General features: G+C 36.3%; 2 protein-coding genes across 5 annotated transcripts in view; both read left to right on the top strand.

Moving 5' to 3' along the window:
- Window positions 1-17,300, top strand: part of LOC123525221 (elongation of very long chain fatty acids protein 7-like) — a 38,850-nt gene extending 21,550 nt beyond the window's left edge. The window contains exons 6-8 of the mRNA XM_053538061.1: window positions 1,367-1,472; window positions 3,767-3,903; window positions 4,969-17,300. Coding sequence (XP_053394036.1) covers window positions 1,367-1,472; window positions 3,767-3,903; window positions 4,969-5,223 — 498 coding nt within the window. The 3' untranslated portion in view covers window positions 5,224-17,300. The remainder of the gene's footprint in view (window positions 1-1,366; window positions 1,473-3,766; window positions 3,904-4,968) is intronic.
- Window positions 17,301-21,257: 3,957 nt separating this feature from the next.
- Window positions 21,258-22,602, top strand: part of LOC123525865 (protein patched homolog 1-like) — a 91,113-nt gene continuing 89,768 nt past the window's right edge. For 3 of the 4 annotated variants that reach the window (XM_053538057.1, XM_053538053.1, XM_053538059.1), the window contains exon 1: window positions 21,258-21,609. The gene's annotated coding sequence lies outside the window, so the exon portion shown is untranslated. Of the gene's footprint in view, window positions 21,614-22,602 lie in introns of all 4 variants that reach the window. The other variant, XM_053538055.1, reaches the window with a different exon arrangement.

Here is a 22,602-nt window from a genome sequence, read left to right as displayed (position 1 = left end):
ATTGACCTTTAATATTCATTCAGTTGACAAGGCTGTTGAAAAGTAGAGCGTTGCTGTCCTCTGACAGCTTTTGTTAGCTCACCTGTCAGCTTTTGTGATCACCCTTCGTCCATCGTCAGTCCGTCCGTTCGTGCGTGCGTCAACAATTTCTTGTCTGCATGATAGTGGTTTCATTTATGATTTTATTTAAACCAAACTTGCACACAATTTGTATCACCATAAGATCTCGGTTCCTTTCTTGAACTGGCCAGATCCCATTATGGGTTCCAGAGTTATGGCCCCTGAAAGGGCCAAAATTAGCTATTTTGACCTTGTCTGCACAATAACAGCTTTATTTATGATTTGATTTTTACCAAACTGGCACACAACTTGTATCACCATAAGATCTTGGTTCCTGTCTTGAACTGGCCAGATTCCTTTATGTGTTCCAGAGTTATGGCCCCTGAAAGGGCCAAAATTAGCTATTTTGACCTTGTCTGCACAATAGCAGCTTCATTTATGATTTGAATTTAATCAAACTTGCACAAAACTTGTGTCACCATAAGATCTCGGTTCCTTTCTTGAACCGGCCAGATCCTGTAATGGGTTCCAGAGTTATGGCCCCTGAAAGGGCCAAAATTAGCTATTTTGACCTTGTTTGCACAATAGCAGCTTCATTTATGATTTGATTTTATTCAAACTTATTTGGCAGATCCTTCTTTTGTTCACTTACAATAGATTTTTTTTAATTACTTCCCTTTTACGTTACTATGAATAGCTTATTTTTAGTAACTTTTTTATTATTGGCCGTAGGGAAAAACTGAGACCACTTTTCTGTGGTACAACATGGATGGTACCTCCAATTTTTAGGTGTATTTTGACATATCTATACCTTGTAAGAATTTTTTTTTCTTTTTGGTTAAATTTCTTCCCTTTGTTGTTCCTGTCCTTTGGACTAAGATATTTTTTCTGAGGACCTTCTTGTCCTTAAGTGCAGTGATAACAGGTGAGCGATATAGGGCCATCATGGCCCTCTTGTTTTCAATACTGATGAATTTACAAGTGTAACACTAAGGTATTGCATATTCAATAATTTACCAACCTCATTTGTGGAGCCTGACTTAAGATAATGTAGATATGTTCAGTGATGTTTTTCTTGTACATGACTATTGTACAGTGTCACAACTGTGAATTTCTCTTAATAAGAATAAAACTCCTCATAACTACTGAGCATGTTGTTTCCTTTGTAATGTGAAGGTCAGAAACATATCTTGTTGACAAACATTTAGATAAACTCATTCTGTTTTCCATTATGATGCTTATCTGATGTGTATTGTATATACATGACAGATGAAGCAAACTAACATTGTACGGTAACTTATTTCAGATATTTTTTGTTCTTCGGAAGAAGTTCAACCAATGCTCTTTCTTACATGTCTTCCATCATGCAATAATGCCAGCGTCTTGGTGGTTTGGTGTCCGTTTTGTAGCAGGTAAACCTTTCACATTGTTTTTAGCTTATTTAAACAAGGTGTTCAGGGTTGAGCTGTAAGAATAGATGGATGGTCCATATTCTATATATTTAGCTAACATGAGCACATATTGCTTAAGGGTGAGCTGTTGTGATCACGCTTCTTCTATCCATCATTCATCAGCAGTTTTAGTGATAACAGATTGGAGACCTCAATTCTGGAGCAATCCTCATAATGCTTATACATACTGTGTTTGACCACAGGTCATAATTTACATTGTTATTATGTAAGGTATCACATTTTTTAAGCAATCTTCATAAAACTTTACACAGAGTGCAGTTCAATGTCTAGAGGCTACACATAGAGTTTCCCGATCTAAATTTGACATTCATGATAACATTGTTGAGCATGGCAATACACTTAGATCAGGAATATGTTTAGATTGATTGATAGATTTTTAGCTCACCATAGCACGAAGTGCTCAAGGTGAGCTATTGTGACCGGTCATTGTCCGGCATCATGCGACGTGTGTCGTCCGTCAACATTTGCCTTGTGAACACTCTAGAGGCCACATTTGTGACCCAATTTTTATGAAACTTTGTCAGAATGTTAGTCTTGATGATCTCTAGGTCAAGTTCGAAACTGGGTCATGTGGGGTCAAAAACTAGGTCAGTAGGCCAGATCAAAGGAAAAGCTTGTGAACACTCTAGAGGCAGCAGTTGTGACCCAATATTTATGAAACTTGGTCAGAATGATTGTCTTGATGATTTCTAGGTCAAGATCGAATCTGGGTCATGTGGGGTCAAAAACTAGGTCATCCGGTGAAATCAAAGGAAAACCTTGTGAACACTTGAGGCAACATTTTTGACTGTCTTTATGAAACTTGGTCAGAATGTTTGTCTTGATGATTTCTAGGTCAAGTTTGAAACTGGGTCATGTAGGGTCAAAAACTAGGTCAGTAGACCAAATCAAAGGAAAAGCTTGTGAACACTCTTAGGCCACAGTTGTGACCCAATATTTATGAAACTTTGTCAGAATGATTGTCTTGATGATTTCTGGGTCATGTGGGGTCAAAAACTAGGTCATCTAGTCAAATCAAAGGAAACGCTTGTGAACACTTTAGAGGCCACAATTTTGACTCAGTCTTTATGAAACTTGGTCAGAATATTTGTCTTGATGATTTCTAAGTCAAGTTTGAAACTTGGTCATGTGGGGTCAAAAACAAGGTCACTATGCCAGATCAAAGGAAAATCTTGTCAACACTCTAGAGACCACAATTTAAGTTTGAAACTCATGAGAATTAATCAGAATGTTTGTCTTGATAATCTATAGGTCATGTTTGAATTTGTCATGCTGGGTCAAAACCTAGGTCACCCGGAGAAAGCAAAAAAAAGCTTGTGAACACTCTAGAGGCCACAGTTGTGACCCAATCTCTATGAAACTTGGTCAGAATGTTTATCTTGATGATTTCTAGGACAGTTCTGAAACTGGGTCATATAGGGTCAAAAACTAGGTCAGTAGGCCAGATCAAAGGAAAAGCTTGTGAACACTCGAGAGGCCACAGTTGTGACTCAATCTTTATGAAATTTGGTCAGAATGTTCGTCTTGATGATCTCTAGGACAAGTTTGAATCTGGTCATGTGGGTCAAAAAGTAGGTCAGTAGGCCAGATCAAAGGAAAGCTTGTGAACACCCTAGAGTCTACAGTTATGACCTAATATTTATGAAACTTTGTCAGAATGTTTGTCTTGATGATTTCTAGGTCAAATTCGAAACTAGGTCAGTAGGCCAGATCAAAGAAAAAGCTTGTAAACACACTAGAGGCCATGATTGTGACTCAATCTTTATGAATTGAAGAATGTTTGTCTTGATGATCTCTAGGTCCAGTTTTAATCTGGGTCATTTGGGGTCAAAAACTAGGTCACATGGTCAAATCAAAGTAAAAGTTTGTGAACACTCAAAAGGCAACAGTTGTGACTCGGTCTATATGAAAGTTGGTCAGAATGTTCGTTTTGATGATCTTTAGGTTAAATTCGAAACTGGGTCATTTGGGATCAAAAACTAGGTCAGTATGCCAGATAAACTCTAGTGAGCGATATAGGGCCATTATGGCCCTCTTGTTTACCATATTTATTGATTTACGTAAAAAATGATAGAGTAATTATATCATTTTGTTTAAAATTTTACTTATGTATTTGCATCTTAGATACTTACAGGTGTACAATGTTGATTTCAGGGTTCATAGCTTACAGAATTATGTTGAAATTACCTATTAATTTTAATACAGTTACTTTGAGTGGATTTTGTTGTTTTCAGGTGGATTTGGAACATTTCATTCTTTGTTGAACTCGTTTATACACCTTATGATGTACACGTACTACTTCTTGGCAGCTCTGGGACCAAAATATCAGAAATACCTCTGGTGGAAAAAGTACATGACCAAAATGCAAATAGTAAGCAGCTATATGTATTATTGCACAAAACATTTAATGAAAATGTGTTACCTTCATTGGGGGCCTCTGTGGCCAATTGGTTAAGGTCGCTGACTTCGAATCACTTGCCCCTCACCGATGTTGGTTCAAGCCTCACTTGGGGTATTGAATTCTTCATGTGAGGAAGCCATCCAGCTGGCTTACGGAAGGTGGTTGGTTCTACCAAGATGCCCGCCTGTGATGAAATAATGCAAGTTAGCATCAGTTGTTAACCTCATCCAGACAACATTCAGAGTGCACACAACCCAGGTCATGAGGACCAAAGTCAAGGTCAGAGATCGAATAGCATAAATTTGTGTTCAGTCTGTCTCTTAATCACTGGAAGGATTTTCATAAAACTAGAATTGTTTGTTAACCTCATCAGGACAACATGAAGAGTGTACAAACAAGGTCACTAAGCCCAAGGTCAGAGTCACACTTCAGAGACAAAGGTCATGACAAGGTCAGAGTCACACTTCAAGAGTCAAAGGTCATAACAAGGTCAGAGTCACACTTCAGAGTCAAAGGTCATAACAAGGTCAGAGTCATACTTCAGAGACAAAGGTCATAACAAGGTCAGAGTCACACTTCAAGAGTCAAAGGTCATAACAAGGTCAGAGTCATACTTCAGAGACAAAGGTCATGACAAGATCAGAGTCACACTTCAAGAGTCAAAGGTCATAACAAGGTCAGAGTCATATTTCAGAGACAAAGGTCATGACAAGATCAGAGTCACACTTCAAGAGTCAAAGGTCATAACAAGGTCAGAGTCACACTTCAAGAGTCAAAGGTCATAACAAGGTCAGAGTCACACTTCAGAGTCAAAGGTCATGACAAGGTCAGAGTCACACTTCAGAGTCAAAGGTCATGATCAAAACATTTAACTTTCCCTGTATCAGAGTGGCATTTAGGGTATTAATCACCTTGAGTGAAAATGAAAAACACACTGTGTGTTTAATTTGTAAGAATCAGACTTCCACTCATTTGAAGCAAAATAGACTCTTACTGTGCAGGAATTTAATTTTATATGTAACATTTTAATTGCAGATACAGTTTCTCCTTGTGACGATTCACTCTGTTCAGCTATTGTATATGAGAGATTGTAATTACCCAAGGCTGTTTGCTTACTGGATCCTGGCTTATGCAGTTATATTCCTAGTGATGTTTGCAAACTTTTATGTTCAGGCGTATAGAAAAAAACCAGCACAGGTAAAAGGCAGTGAAGATCACCGGAACGGTAGTGTCTCGGCAAATGGAGAGTCATCAAGAAGACACGCAGCAAAACACCACAAGAAACATTGATGACACAGATACTTAGTCTCTTACAGATTTTATTCATACTACAAACTTTGCTGTGGACACTGCTCAAATTTATAGAAGAAAAAGTTGGTAATTGAAAAATAATTTACTTCATTTTCTAGGCAAGTAAGTTGTAAAAAAAACAACACATAATAGGAGAATAACAGTGCCTTTGACAGGCATTTTAAAATGTAAATAAATAAATGTTGAGAAATAAACAGCCTTGGAGCAGTGTTTATCACCAAATTGTAGCTTTAAATTCTAATAAAATACTGCACTCTGTGTTCTTAAAGGTAAAACAATTTAGGTCGGGTTTTTTTTTGTTTTTTTTTTTCAGATTTCTTAGTAAATTTGACTCTAATTTTGTAGATATTGAAAACATACAAATCACAAGACGAACAGGTTATAACAATATTCAGAATCAGTTGGAAGTATCTCCATGAATTAGAACATATGAAATGTGGAACAGTAAGGTGCAGTTTACAGCACACCTGAGCAAAATTTGTTCTGCTGTCAACAGTTTACTGTTAACACAGTAGAGGTCACAATTTTGGCATAGGGTTCATGAGACTTGGTCATAATAAAATCGCTGACTACTTTGATATTAGGTCATCTTTGGTCAAAAATTAGGAATATTTGTCTTTTGAAATTTTAAGTTGAGTTCTTGAATCATGGTCATTTGTGCCTCTGTAACATTGACCTTATTTTTCCATCTGTGCCCTGAAGGATTGTCTCCGTGAAACCAATGTTAAGTAAAAAAAAAAACTTCCTCAGGTATTCTGGTGAGCGGTACATGGCCTTTATGGCTCTCATGATTTAAAGTTGTTTTACCCTTGTGTATTATTTTCTGTTTGGTTTTGTTCTTCTTACTGTTCAACCTCACATATCAGCTTGTATTTTAGTCATACTGTTATCTTCACATATTACACTGTATTTCATAGCAATAATTTATTCTTCATTAATTATTCATTCTCCATGTCTGCTTTTTGTTCTTACTGCCCGGTTAAGGTTGTGCCATTGCCACAGAACAACAACTGAAAAGTGGCCTTGATTAACTAAATGAGGCATTTTAAGAAAAATTGTATTAGTTATAGAATTTAGGAACTGTTTAGTTTAAAAGAAAACAATACCATTGACTAATAAAATATGATATTGATCTGTCAATGTCAGGGTAATCAAATATATGTATTTTGTTTTGCATGGCATTTACCATGATTATCAGTGAATATTTTGTTTGCACAAAACAATTATTTGTATTGTCGAGCCTGCTATATCAGCTCGGCTTTATCATTAAAATTTATGTGCATTAGATAGAGGATATTGTTTAAGTGTAAGATTGAAATATTTTTCACAAGTGAACACCAGATGCAATATTTTCACAAGTGGCAGAGTCAGGAGTGACAATGTAAGATATGATGTTCATGAGTGAATGATATTTAGATCTTGCATGTGAAACAAATAAATTTTCTTTTTATTTCATGTTTTGAATAAATTAACCTATTTTATGGTTTCTTAGCAGTGAAAACTTTATTTGATATTTTTCACTTTGAAAATACCTGGTGAATTTCACTCTAATATTTAGATAATTTACTGAAAAACATGTGATAATATTCGTGTCTGTCCTATTTTTTCCAGATAATAACTTTGACATGTATGGAGCAGTCTGTTTTATATATGGCATAAATGTTACATTCAGTGAGATGCAATGTTGCTAGCAAACCACAGGTTCCCATCTCATAAATCAAGGTCGCACTTAGGTTTTAAAGACTAAAGGTCTTGTCGGGTTTGTTCAAGCCATAAAAGCAATTTTTTTATATGGCACAAATGTTTGCCTCAGTGAGACACAGTGTGCAGCTCAAACTCCAGGTTTCTATCTCAGACGTCAAGGTCACGCTTAGGGGTTAAAGGCCATTGTACAGATTTTCTGGGTCGTGACTTTGACATGCATGGAGCAATGTTATTTTTATTTAGCATAAATGTTTGCATCAATGAGAAAAAGTGTTTGATACAAACCTCAGGCCGGTGTCTCAGAAGGTCAAAGTCACACTGAGTGGTCAAATGTCATGTAAGATCTTGTCTAGGCTGTAACTTAGAGATGCATTGAGCTATCTTTTTGTTATTTGGCAGAAATAGTTATCTCAATGAAACAGTATTGCCAAAAGACACAGGTCCCTCTCTCAAAGGTTACGCTAAGTTGGTCAAAGGTCATATTATATCTTGTCAGTGCTGCAACTTTGACTTGTAAGGAGCTGTTAGTTTTAATTGACTAAAACATTTAAGGTTATTAAGGTGTTGTGTCAACAAATAAAGGGTTTCATGTTGTTGCCCTTTAGGCGTGAACATTCTAGTTTTTTTGTGCCATACAGCACATTGAAACATTACTTAATTATAATATACAAGATAAATATGTACAGGCATTGAAAACAAGTCATTCACAGAATTTTTGGAACAATGAAATTTTCTCAAAACTCTTAAAAATTTCTTTAATAATACAGTGAAGCAAGTGCATTTAAAGGTGAGAAGCACTGTAATAATGAACAACTCACGGAATGGTATTTACACATTAATATAAATACTTTTTCTCGTCATTTTGTTATTTCCATATGTTATATGGAAATACAGTTGTATATCAAACTATGTGTATATGACAAAATTGTTGCTGTACCTTTGAAGGAGCAGCCTTAATTGTTGTTATGTTGATACACTTGTGGGAAATTAGATATGAGCCGCGCCACGAGAAAACCAACATAGTTCGTTTGCGAGCAGCATGGATCCAGACCAGCCTGCGCATCCGCGCAATGGTCAGGATCCATGCTGTTTGCTTTCAAAGTCTATTGAAATTAGAGAAACTGTTAGTGAACAGCATGGATCCTGACCAGACTGTGTGGATGCGCAGGCTGGTCTGGATCCATGCTGGTTGCAAACCCACTATGTTGGTTTTCTCATGGCTCGGCTCATTTATAAAATGACTGTTCCCTTGTTTAAGCATAAACCGTTTTGTTTATCAGCTCTGTTATATCTTTTATAGATTATACATGTACATGTTTGATACCTTGATATACCTGTGCCTTATGTAGTAATTAACTAGGAGATGATGAAGTATTTTTTGTTCTAAAGACTATCAGGTTGTTTGTTTTTTCAGGGGAAATACATTTATGTGTTAAGAGTTATACTGTAGAGCTATTGACAGTCAATATTTAAGTTTTATGTGAAGAAAGAAAACATTCTGTTGCAGTTTTGATGGTAAGATTTAAATCCTGGTATAGAGTGAAACACAATCGGGTTTCAAGATTATAAAACTTTAGTTTTGAGGTCAGTCTCAACCTAACCAATGGTCAGTTTGAATATTGTGCCCAGAACAATTAGTCAAATATAGATTTTGAAACTGGTCTCAAGTTTAAATCCTGTTGAGCTGGAAAGTATTTCAATAGGGGTTTCTACTATGGTAATAGCAATATGCATTGTACTGGTACTTACAGTAATATGAATATTATTTCAATAATTAAATTGTCTTCATTAAAGATCTTGCCTGTAACAATTTTATATGACATACTTACTCCCTTTTTGCAAACTTTTTAGCTCACCTGTCACAAAGTGACAAGGTGAGCTTTTGTGATCGCGCGGTGTCCGTCGTCCATGCGTGCGTGTTCCATAAACTCTTGCTTGTGACCACTCTAGAGGTCACATTTTTCATGGGATCTTTATGAAAGTTGGTCAGAATGTTCATCTTGATGATATCTAGGTCAAGTTCGAAACTGGGTCACATGTCTTCAAAAACTAGGTCAGTAGGTCTAAAAATAGAAAAACCTTGTGACCTCCCTAGAGGCAATATATTTCACAAGATCTTCTTGCAAATTGGTCAGAATGTTCACCTTGATGATATCTAGGTCAAGTTCGAAACTGGGTCACGTGCCATCAAAAACTAGGTCAGTAGGTCTAAAAATAGAAAAACCTTGTGACCTCCCTAGAGGCCATATATTTCACAAGATCTTCATGAAAATTAGTCAGAACGTTCATCTTGATGATATCTAGGTCAAGTTCGAAACTGGGTCACGTGCGGTCAGAAATTAGGTCAGTAGATCTAAAAATAGAAAAACCTTGTGACCTCTCTAGAGGCCATATATTTCATGAGATCTTCATGAAAATTGGTCAGAATGTTTATCTTGATGATGTCTAGGTCAAGTTCGAAAGTGGGTCATGTGCCATCAAAAACTAGGTCAGTAGTTCAAATAATAGAAAAACCTTGTGACCTCTCTAGAGGCCATATTTTTTATGGGATCTGTATGAAATTTGGTCTGAATGTTCATCTTGATGATATCTAGGTCAATTTTGAAAGTTGGTCATGTGCCATCAAAAACTAGGTCAGTAGGTCAAATAATAGAAAAACCTTGTGACCTCTCTAAAGGCCATATTTGTCATGGGATCTGTATGAAAGTTGGTCTGAATGTTCATCTTGATGATATCTAGGTCAAGTTCAAAACAGGGCCATGTGCGGTCAAAAACTAGGTCAGTAGGTCTAAAAATAGAAAAACCTTGTGACCTCTCTAGAGGCCATACTTGTGAATGGATCTCCATAAAAATTGGTCAGAATGTTCACCTTGATGATATCTAGGTCAAGTTTGAAACTGGGTCATGTGCCTTAAAAAACTAGGACAGTAGCTCAAATAATAAAAAAAACCTTGTGACCTTTCTAGAGGCCATACTTTTCATGGGATCTGTATGAAAGTTGGTCTGAATGTTCATCTTGATGATATCTAGGTCAAGTTTGAAACTGGGTCAACTGCGGTCAAAAACTAGGTCAGTAGGTCTAAAATTATTAAAATCTTTTGACCTCTCTAGAGGCCATATTTTTCAATGGATCTTCATGAAAATTGATCTGAATGTTCACCTTGATGATATCTAGGCCAATTTTGAAACTGGGTCACGTGCGTTCAAAAACTAGGCCAGTAGGTATAAAAATAGAAAAACCTTGTGACCTCTCTAGAGGCCATATTTTTCATGAGATTTTCATGAAAATTAGTGAGAATGTTCACCTTGATGATATCTAGGTAAAATTCAAAACAGGGTCACGTACCTTTGAAAACTAGGTCAATAGGTCAAATAATAGAAAAACCTTGTGACCTCTCTAGAGACCATATTTTTCAATGGATCTTCTTGAAAATTGGTCAGAATTTTTATCTTGATAATATCTAGGTCAAGTTCAAAACTGGGTCACATGAGCTCAAAAACTAGGTCACTATGTCAAATAATAGAAAAAACGACGTCATACTCAAAACTGGGTCATGTGGGAACAGGTGAGCGATTCAGGACCATCATGGTCCTCTTGTTTAGATTGATTTTGGTGAATGGTTCTGTACGAAGGATTCTCTTTTCATAATTTTTTTTAATGCTGTATATGTTTTACATAGTTGCTATTTATTTGTTGGGCATTGAGTGCAGATCTTTAAACAATGTTTATTTGAAAAGTAGAAAGGCGGCTGTGATTCTATCATATGTTAATTTAGAGATTTACAATTGTTATGCAAATTTCACATTTTGAACTTTTTTCTTGTTACTTTATATAAGATGTTATACTTTTTGATAGCAGAATAATTATCTTTTTCTGTATAAAACTGTGGACTTGTTTTAAAGGTGATGTATATTTTCATAAGAGACCTAGAGTATAACTCGGGGGACATACAGTTACTGTCTCGTCCAGACACCCCAGAGTCCTTGTCCATAGAAATCTTACTACAGTTTTCAAGAGAATTGGCTGAAACTTACAAAAGCTATATCACCAAGAAGGATTTTGAATTATGGCCCTTAGAGATTTTACAAAATATTTTGTATGGTATAATACCAGTGAAAGATGCAAACTTTCATAAATTTATTATTACGAAGTGGATTTTCCCATATTGTAAGGACAGACATGTACCAATACCTTTTAAGGAGTTATGGCCTTTTTCAAAATTTCACAAATGTATTTTATTATCCAGATAACTCCTGTGGCAGTTTTCAAAGTAACAGTAATGTATTGCCATAGAATGAACATATGCATAATGTTGGTATACAAGTGGTACAAGTAAGACAGATATGACCCTTTTGAATAACTGCCATATCCAGATGTATTGCTTTTCCTTTTTTGGAACTTATAGTGTAAAATTTGTACACCTGCTTTCTTATTATGAAACATAAATAGTATGTAGTGATGAACACACAGTACATTGTCTCTACACAGTCTAGTTATTGTGGGACAGACATACAGAGTAGTCATCCTTGGAGACTATGGACATGTAGATTTTGACTTTAAAGAGATTGTGAAGACAGGAGAAGACATTTGTCTGTGTTAACAAAGAGCTATAAAAATAAATAGATTGGCAACTTGAAAGGTATATAGAGCAAATCTCGCCAACCTCCCGTGACAAAAGAACGAGATCTCGTTTACCGGAAGTGGCGCTTTCTCCACGCGCCATTCTGTATGCGAAAGCAATTATTCATCGGTAAAATAATTATCACCATATGACCAGGCTTCTTTCGATGGCAAAAAGAACAAAACATGTACTTCGTGTCTTAAGACCATTTCAAATTAAACTAATTTTGTTTTAGAAGCTAACATGTATTTTAAATGTAGTTTTAAAGGTACAAATTGTAACTCCATGCTCGCCGATGTTTGTTTTTAGTAAGATAACGCCGAATCACGCTCTGACACGAGCTCCCGCGAGATTACAGCCAGTTGCCATTCTGTGTATTTTATACTTCTTTGGTGTTAAGCAGTTCATCTCAGATAAAAGGGCAAGTACTTGATGTCAACTTTCAAATTTTCAAACAATTCATCCTGTCTGTAAAATGGTCCTTTTTATGCTCCGGCATCTACTAATGCGGGAGGCATATAATGATTGTCCTGTCCATCCGTTCGTTCGTTCGTCCGTTTGTTCATTCGTTCGTCTGTCCGGTTAACCAAATGGGACCGTTTCGTCTAGCATCAATACCCCTTACTAGAATGACTTGATACTAATGCAGATGTAACCTGTGACCATTCCTCATCTTCACACATCACCTGACCTCAGTTTGACCTTGACCTCATTTTGGACTTAGGTTGCTTTATATGGGCCATCTCTTGGTTAACCAAATGGGACTGTTTCGTCTAGCATCAATACCCCTTACTAGAATGACTTGATACTAATGCAGATGTAACCTGTGACCATTCCTCATCTTCACACATCACCTGACCTCAGTTTGACCTTGACCTCATTTTGAACTTAAGTTGCTTTATATGGGCCATCTCTTGGTTAACCAAATGGGACCGTTTTGTCTAGCATCAATACCCCTTACTAGAATGACTTGATACTAATGCAGATGTAACCTGTGACCATTCCTCATCTTCACACATCACCTGACCTCAGTTTGACCTCGTTTTGGACTTTGGTTGGTTTGTATCAACAAGGATGCCACCGGCAGCATCAAGCGTTTATTGAACACAGCTTCTTGTTTTAGGTCTGTGTGTCACATATTATTGTCAGGCAATTCAGCAGCTCATCGAAACCTCTGCGTCACATATTGTCTGTCAACTCAGCATCGGAGCAAAAACAGTTCACAAACTGCACATCTGTCACAAATTGTTGTGAAATTCAACAACTTTGCAGAAAGGTTTCACACACTGGACCTTTGTCACATATTGTCAGTCAATTCAGCAACACAGCCAAAATGGTTCACACACTGGAACTCTGTGTCACACATTGTCATGCAGTTTAGCAACTCATCAAAAATAGTCAACACACTGGAACTCTGTGTCACACATTGTCATGCAGTTGAGCAACTCATCAAAAATAGTCCACACACTGCAACTCTGTGTCACACATCAGGCAATTGAGCAACTCATCAAAAATAGCCCATACACTGGACCTCTGTGTCACTTACTCACGGGGAATTCAGTCACTCTGCAGAAATGAAATGGTTTGTGCCCTTGACCTCTTTTTCACATATTGACAGTGAAGTTAAGCAAATCTGAAAAGAAAGATTCACACAATCTCTGAGTCACATCATGATTGTTGGGCAATTCCGAAAAAAAAAAAGGTTCACACTGGACCACTGTGTGACATGTTATATTGTTATGCAATACATCCAATCATTGGGATGGTTCACACCATGCACCTTTGTGTGACATGGTGGCATACATGTCATCCTGTCAATAGGATGGTTCACATTGTGTACTTTTGCGATGCATATTGTTAAGCAATTTAGCTATTATATATCAGAGTATTATATATTGTCAGGCAATTCACCAGCATGTAAAGATAGATCACTCAGTAGTACTGTGTGTTATACTGTAAATCAAAACATTTGGAAGGGATTTATATTCACTATTTTTGCTAAATGTCAGTATTGCAAAAACAAAACCATGTGATACTGCTCTTATTTATTGTATGTAATAAGCTCTATATATTTCACAAGAGGGTCACATGTTTCAAATGTTCTTCCAGGCTAAACAATTCCGGTTTTTAATACAGCAAACTTATAGCTTTACCTGATTTTGCAGTGTTGTCAGGCAAAATTTCCTGTCAGACAATTTCATGGGTCCTTGACCTCTGTTTTCCATGTTGTTGAGCAATTCATCCAGCTTCACTTGAAAGTATTTTGTGTTATATGTTGTCAGGCAGAGTCATATATTGTCAGGCAATTCATTGGTTCTGGACCTCTGGATTACATATTGTTTTTCAGCAGTCTGCAAAGATAGTTCACTTGGTAGTAATCTGGTAAAGTTACATGTTGTCATCAGTATTGATTGTTTACACCCTTTACCTCAGTGTTTCTTGTTGTTAGAATTCACAGTCAGTATTGATTGTTCTATGAGTTACATGTTCTATGATGTTAGGCAGTTCAGCCAGTCAGGTAAGATGGTTTACACCATTAACCACTGTTGTAAGGCAATTAACCTTAATCACTAATCAGTAAAAACCTCTGTCACACATGTTGTCAGGCAAGTTAAGCTAGTTGACAGGCAGTACAGCTTTTTAGCTCACCTGTCACAAAGTGACAAGGTGAGCTATTTTGACCGCTTGATGTGCGTCGTGCATAGTGCATCGTCCGTCAACAATTTCTTAAAAAATCTTCTTGAAAACCACTGGGCAGAATTACACCGAACTTCACAGGAATGACCCTTGGGTGGCACCCTTTCAAAATTGTTTAAAGAATTGAATTTCTTGCAGAACTCTGGTTGCCATGGCAACCGAAAGGAAAAATCTTCTTGTCCAAAAACCACAGGGCCTAGGGCTTTGATATCTGGTGTGTAGCATCATCAAGTGGTCCTCTACCAAAATTGTTCAAATTATCCCCCTAGGGTCAAATATGGCCCTGCCCCGGGGGTCACATGGTTTATATAGACTTATATAGGGAAAACTTTGAAAATCTTCTTGTACAAAACCACATGGCCTAGGGCTTTGATATTTGGTATGTAGCATCATCTAGTGGTCCTCTACCAAGATTGTTCAAATTATCCCCTTAGGGTCAAATATGGCCCCGCCCCGGGGGTCCCAAGTTTTACATAGACTTATATAGGAAAAAAAGTTTAAAAATCTTCTTGTCTGAAAACACAACACTTAGACCTTTGATATTTGGTTTGTAGCATTGTCTTATGGTCCTTAACCAAAATTGTTCAAATTGTACCCCTTGGGTGAAAAGAGGCCCTGCCCTGGGGGTCCCAAGTTTTATATAGACTTGTATAGGAAAAAGCTTTAAAAATCTTCTTGTCTGAAACCATACGACCTAGGCTTTTGATATTTGGTATGATGCATTGTCTAGTAGTCCTTTACCAAATTTGTTCAAATTATGGCCCTGGGGTTAAAAGAGGCCCCGCCCTGGGGTCACTTAGTTATTATGTGAGTTATATAGGAAAAATACTTAAAAAATCATCTGATCCTATTTCCAAGACTGTTTAATTATAATTACCTGATGACCCCAAGTAATATGAAGTCACTTGACTGTGACCTTGACCTACTGACTTACTTTCTTGTTTTTTAAGATACAGCCTTGAAATTTTGATGACATACACAGTTTTGCACACAAATCGTAAAACTGAATTTCATTGATCATGAATGTGACCTACTGACTTTCTTAATATTTTATCATCAGTTTGACATTTGAAACATGTAGCTCATATTACTCAAGTGAGCGATCCAGGGTCATCATGACCCTCTTGTTTACTATCCACTTCTTCACAGTGTTGATTAAACAGGCATTTCATTGAATATCCAAATCAAAATTAGGATGGGTGTACAAGTTTGTTAAAAGTTATGTAGACTGAGCCAATGATACATTAGCTGGTCCAGACCCTATGGTATATTAGCTGGTCCAGACCCTATGGTACATTAGCTGGTCCAGACCCTACGGTACATTAGCTGGCCCAGACCCTATGGTACATTAGCTGGTCAAGTTGGCCAAGTGGGATTAGCTCCAGACCATCAATATAAAGGTTAAAAGTTTGATCCCAAGGTTAGGCAGTCATTTTACTAATTGGTAGCTTAACAGAAGATGCCTGTAGTTGTGTAATGTTTACCCTTGATTTTTATAGCTGTTACAAGTTAATAACAACCTGTGAGGTAGCCCAAAAAAACTAAAAGAATGTTTGAAAACTTCATTTAGCCAACGTCCAGCTGTTATGATATTATGTAATTGATTAATTATTTTATGCTGCAACTGTCTGCACTTGCACTGCTGTACTAATGCTTTAAAAACTGTGAGCACCTTTACATTATATATATATTTATGGTATGTACTATATTTAATTTTATCTTTTTGTAATCTATGAGCAATGATCAATTAAATGTTGAATAATTACTGAGGCTGAGATATATGGTAAAACCCCTGCATATACCTGTATGACATCATAACCTCTCTTATTATTTCAGAAAAGCTTGTTGACTGAGATTTCCTTCTTGTTAGAGTATATGTAGCATTTTATTACACCCTCTCTCAAAAATGATTGGGTAAATTGATTTGCTGATGGTGGTTTGTTGGTCAGTACACCATTTGGGTTTTCCGATCAGTAAGTAGAGGGTCAGAGGTGTATGTCAAAGTGACCTTGAGACTTAGTTTTAACAGTTTCAGTTAAATAACTGGAGAATGCTTAAGCATACAGTAATGAAAATTAATAAAATGATTGGCTGTGGTCTGTAGATGACCCTTACAGTATATGAGATAAGTAGACAAAGGTCATGGTCACATTGCCCTTACGACCAAAAATGGTTGATGCTCTGTATCTGGAGAATGCTTTGTCCTACAGTGAGTGAATGCCTGTGATTCAGAGATGACCCTAAATGTTAAGAAGGTCAGTAGGTAGCTTAAAGGTCAATATCTCAATTGATACTGAAGCATGTTTTTGCTCACTAAATGGAGAAAGCATTGGTGTACTGTACTCTTAACTTCACAGGATGATTGTCTGTGGTCAGTAGAAAGCACCCAATTTTGGGGTTCAGTAGGGCAAAAGTCTAATTCACTTTGAGACTAAAATTGTTTCTAATCAGTAGCTATAGAATGCTTGATCCTATCACCTTCAAACATTATAGCAAGATTGTGGTCAGTATGTGACACCTGTGATTTTGGGGGTCATGAGGTCAAAGGTCACAGCATATTTAATATTGAAAATTACATGTCAGTCACCTCCGTGGCCTTCATGGGGGCATAATCATGTGTTTACAAATAGCTCTTGTTCCTTATTGCAGTAAGAAATATGAAAATTAAGGACCTAGCAGTTTTAGAAAGTTTAGCTGTAGGTGTGTGTGTGTAAAACCTAAATTAGAAGTTTAGGTAGATTTTCAGAAGACATTGATACTAGAGGTTGTCTACATGAAAGTGTATATGTACAAATGTTGAAATCCAGTCCTCTATTATCTAGGTACAGAGTATGCATAAACAATTATTTGATAACATGTATTGTACTTCTTTTGTATCTAAGTTGATTTTCCAAAGCTCTGCCAGTTAACTTTATAATGTATACTCTATCTGTTTGAAATCAGTTCTGTATTTTTTGTTATTAATATTTTGTACAATGTTAATGACTTTAGTTTATATAATTTGATTTAGTTTTATACATGCTTTTAAATAAATTGTTTTTAAAAAAATTAACTGTCTCTTGTTTATTTTCAAACAAAATGTTTACCAATGATATATACATGACTTTAGGTTATAAATCAGACTTATAAATTTCTGGCAATTACTGTGAAATCATTTAAATTTGCTGGCATGAAATTTCGCACAAATGAGAAAAAAGACTGTTTCGCGCGGGCTTTAATTCGCGCATTTTCTATTTTAGAAATGAAAAATAAAATTAAGAAATAATAATAGCGTGGTCTTTAATTCGCGCATCAGTCCTAGCGCGAAATACGTGAAAATTCGTCCTACGCGAATAAAAATCATTTCACAGTAGTTGGTTGATGGCTAAATGGTTAAGGTAGTTGGCTTTGAATCACTTGCAGTCCTCACCAGTGTAGGTTCTTCATGTGAAGAAGCAATCCAGCTGGATTATGGAAGGTCGATGGTTCTACCCACTTGCCCGCCCATGCCTGAATCCATGTTCAGAGGGGCACCCGGGGTCTTCTGCTTCCACCACTAAAAGCTGGAAAAGCCAACAACAAAAAAACCGTAAAAGACAAATGTACAAACCCAGTTATATAAACTCAGAGCCAGGCATAAAAGCCAACAAGGAAAACCACTCTTGGGCAAATAGTATAGATTTCTTTAAAGAAAGTAAGTGGAACTGTCTGTCCCCTACCTGTTTGGTTCTGTTAATTCATGTATAGTAATGACATTCTGACATGACAACTGATGAAAATGGTTGCTCATTGTTTGATTTACAGACTGGTCTAGGAAACGGGTCTTCATGTCCTTGACCTCCACGTACAACAACGATATACCGCTTATATGCAACAGAAATATATTGAACTGTGATAATTTCTACAAATCTCAATGTCCCTCGGTCAGATCTGATCATGGGTTAATTTGGAAAGCTCAGGAAAGAGATTGCCCTCGGTTAGTCAAAAGTGCCAGATTTAAGCATTTTTTACCTTCAAACGCCTTTATTTCTTTGTTAATATCTTAAACATATTTAAAAACAGTGATTTTTTACCTTAAAGATCTTGGGGTAAATATGATTATTGTTTGAATTAGAACTGCAGGTTCAAAGTTACGTAACTATCTTTGATTTTTTTATGCCATAGTTCACTATAATTACACTGTAGCACATAATTTTTTCACAATTTATTATCATATTTAGGTAAAATGTGTATTCTCATTAAACATTGTCAGATAAGAAATCCCTTGATTTAGCAAAAATGTCCTATTTCTTCGCATATACATTTAAAATCAAGACCTGTTTGTGTACCTGTGTGTGGTCTGTATCAGTTTACAATATTGATGAGGTTTCAAAGCTATAACTTAAAATTTGGACTGGTATTATGGTGAACACAACCATGTAATTGATTTTTCCATTTATTGGACCAAGTACCAGTATAGTACACAAAGAAAACCAGATATGTCTATGAATGGTACACTTAAATATACTAAAAAGTAAGTTGTCCAAAGGTAAGGTCTGTTTACCAAAAAGTACAAATGTAGTTCTTAAGGATCTTGTGTTTAGTCACCAATGATTCTAAAGAATGATGTATGGAGGGCCGTGCAATTGTTAGTTTATGCCAAAAAGTTATTTGTGCGAACGTGTAACTGACCAATCAAAATGTCTTCTATCTTACAAAACAAGTTCAAATGCACGGATGGACACATGACTGGACATGATAAGACAAACATGGAGTACAACGGAACACAGAGTACAGACATGATACAACAGACTACGGAGTACTGACATGATGGCTTGAAGGACATAATACCTATAAATATAATAATTGAATTATTTCATAAATTTAAATAAACAAGTAAAACTTGACTTTGCTACACAGGTTTACACAATACCTTCTGACACCTTTCTGGTATACATTCAGAATATACCAGTTAAGTATAAAAAGTATAGTCACTTTCGAAAATTCGCGCGATCAGGTTGTTAAATATTTTGTCTTACATTCTACAGTTTACTGAAGTACTAATTGAGTCTGCTAGTAGGGAAAACTTCAAAAATGAATTCTTCTTCAAGGTTCCATCATTTTAAAAAACCAAACTAAAGGTAAAGGTAAATTTTACTTACCGTCGTTTTGTGGAACAGTTAACATAAGCTCTATAGAGCTTTTGAACAACCCTATACTAATAACAGTTTAAAACCAATTATACCCTACCCCCAGCAATTTGCTGGGTCGACTGAGCAATTGCGATAAAATGCCTTGCCCAAGGACACACCACAGTGGGAGTAGCTAGGAATCAAACCTGGACCCTTGGCATCTTAGCACTCTCAACCAATGTATCAGCTAAAAGTAAATGTGTTTCATTGACAACATGACTGTATGTATGTATGTATACTGCTTGACGCCCCTTTCGGGTATAACTAGCAGGTGCGTGTCTGTGCCAGAATAAAAGTTAAAAGAATGACAGTAAGATGTCAAAAGGAAGATAGTGCAAGATAAAACTGAAAACCAGGATAAAAACAGGGTGTAGTCACTTAATAGTAGTGGGATGCGTTAACAGCATGTCTGAAATGTTCAGGATCAGGCTGATGAACGATCAGGGGTGGCAGTTGATTCCATAGGGTAACGGTGTATGGAAAGAAAGAGAACTTAAAAACATTAATGTTTGTATGGATCTGCCTAAGGGAGTGGTCGTGCATATGACGTGTTCGTCTCAATGGCTGTACTAGAAACGGAGGGATTGGAATAGCTACGTAACCATGAACGATTTTGTAAAACATGAAAAGTCTAGCAATTGTCCGCCTGTCCTCGAGTGTCTGCCAACTGAGATCATTTAACATGTTTGTTACACTATCATAATATGAATATTGACCCTTTACCCACCTGGCAGCTCTTCTTTGCACCATTTCTATTTTATGTATGTTTCTTTGTGTGTGTGGTGACCATACCGTAGAGGCATACTCTAGTTGTGGCCTAACTAGAGTCTTGTAGGAGGTTTCTTTAATATTTTGGTTTTTGACCGGGAGGTTTCTGCATAGGAAACCCAGTGATTTGTTTGCATTGTTTGTGATCCTATCTACATGTGTGTTCCAGGAGAGATCATTTGCAATATCTACCTCTAGATACTTTGCACTGGAGACCACTTCCAGGATTTGACCGTGTAAAATGTAGTTATGTGTAAATTTCTTTCTGTTTTTTGTTATGTTCATGACCTGACATTTACTGGGATTGAACTCCATCTCCCAAACATGCTCCAAAGTTTCTAGTTTCTGGAGGTCCTGCTGTAGTGTGACGCAGTCTTGTTCTTTAGAGATTGTGAGGTAAACTGCGGTGTCATCTGCAAATAACCTGACTTGTGATTGTAAGGACTGCGGTAGATCATTTATGTATAATAGGAATAAGAGGGGCCAAGGACTGAGCCTTGAGGGACACCTGATGTGACAGGTACTTCGTCGGATTTCATTCCGTCCACGTGTACTGACTGTGTTCTGCCAATCAGGAAGGACCTTATCCATGTGATAACCTGTTTGTTAACGCCGCACTCTTGTAGTTTATATAGTAACTTTAGGTGACTGACCTTGTCAAATGCTTTACTGAAATCAAGTAAAATGAGATATGTTTGTTTACCTTGATTTAAATTTTGTGCTAGGTCATCAATTAGTTGTATTAATTGTGTTTCACATGACCTTTTTTCTCTGAATCCATGTTGCAGATCATACAAAATGTCATTCTTGTTAAAGTGGATTGAGAGATTTGATGCTATGATGTGTTCCAGTGATTTACATAGAATGCAACATTTTAGAAATATAACATGGTTATGTAAATTAAAATCGAAACAAAAAAATCATGTTTTATTTATCTATAACCAATTTTACAAAGCAAAAAAGCCTTGGCATTGATAGATTCTCACTCATTGCTCCGACGTGCCGAATACCGGAATTTAGCATATCCTTAGGTTCGGATACTCGGGAAAAGTGTTACAATAGTTTGCTCCCTTAGAAATAGAACCAACAGAGAACAGTGTTTTTTTTTATCGCTGTTACGCTAAATATTGCAACCCAGCAGCAGTATGTTACAGATTATTTTCTGTGGAATAACATGATTAAACACGTTATGTATTTTTCTCTGGCTGGCTATACAAAATGGGGCATGCGACATCTTGAAAATGTGGTGTCAGTGGTTTAGTCATCAGTTCATTTCAACTGACTACTTTAGTAACCATGTTTTAATATACTTCGTATTTGAAGTTGAGGGTTCTTTATTGAACTGTTTTAAGAGAATTCATTCAAACATTTAGTCAACAAGGAATATTTTGAGTCCATAACTGCTACAGATCTCATTAAATTTGGTAGGTACTTGTTGTTTTGTCACTACAGTAGGCCTATGTCTAGGTAGAATACAGGCTGACTCGGACCATGGCTGATTCGGACCAAATTTACTTGGCTTATTCAGCCCAAATTGTTTATGTTTTCCTGAAACTAATGTCATGTGTAAAAATAATATTTATGAGTATTAAGTTAAATGTCTGATGCAAAGAACAATTAAAGTCCTTATTTAAATGCATAAATGATGCATTTTAGTTTGTCAAAACTTCTTACCTATTTGTATGGTGTATATTTTATGTCTTTACTTCAAGTTAAACCTCTATATAAGCTATAATCAACATTATTTTCTAAAATTTTTTGAATCATCCAAAATTTATGGTCATTATTGACTGTTAAATAAAAGTTTGTGGTCTGAATCAGACAAAATATATGGACATTATCTACTTTTATTTAAAGTATGTGGTCCGAATCAGTCAAAATATTTGGTCCGAATCAGCCATGGTCCGAATCAGCCACGGTCCGAATCAGCCTGTTTCCGTCTAGGTATTCCGAATCTAAAGCAGTTCTGAATCACTTCATTTTTTTTCTTCACATATTGCTAATAAAATGTAAATGTTTTGTCAGTTGAATGTCCCTTAGTAACACGAATAATACCACAAACTTTTGAGAAGTTGCGTGTTATATTGTTCTTGCAGGGGAGATAAATGTTGTAAAAAGTGATTCGGAACTACTTGACTGATTACGTTTGGAAATTACCTCATATAAAATCGAAGGCTTTCTTATTTTCAAAATAACTTTTTTGCAGATGGAAATAAACAGTCATGGCTATGTTTTGAAATGTTTATTGCGTATTTTTCATAATTCTGTATATTTTTCTTTAAAATGGCAATTATTTGCAAATTTTCGACGAAAATCAGTATGTACCCTGTGACCAAACTAGTAATCCCAGAAATGAAATTATATCTTTTATTTTTTCATCTTGCCATATGAACACTAAATCCCAAAGGACACAATTC

This window comes from Mercenaria mercenaria, chromosome 3 (genome assembly GCF_021730395.1).
Source record: "Mercenaria mercenaria strain notata chromosome 3, MADL_Memer_1, whole genome shotgun sequence".
Classification (NCBI taxonomy): Eukaryota; Metazoa; Mollusca; class Bivalvia; order Venerida; family Veneridae; genus Mercenaria; species Mercenaria mercenaria.
Note: the sequence above shows the minus strand (reverse complement) of the source record. Positions and strands in the feature narration are given on the sequence as shown.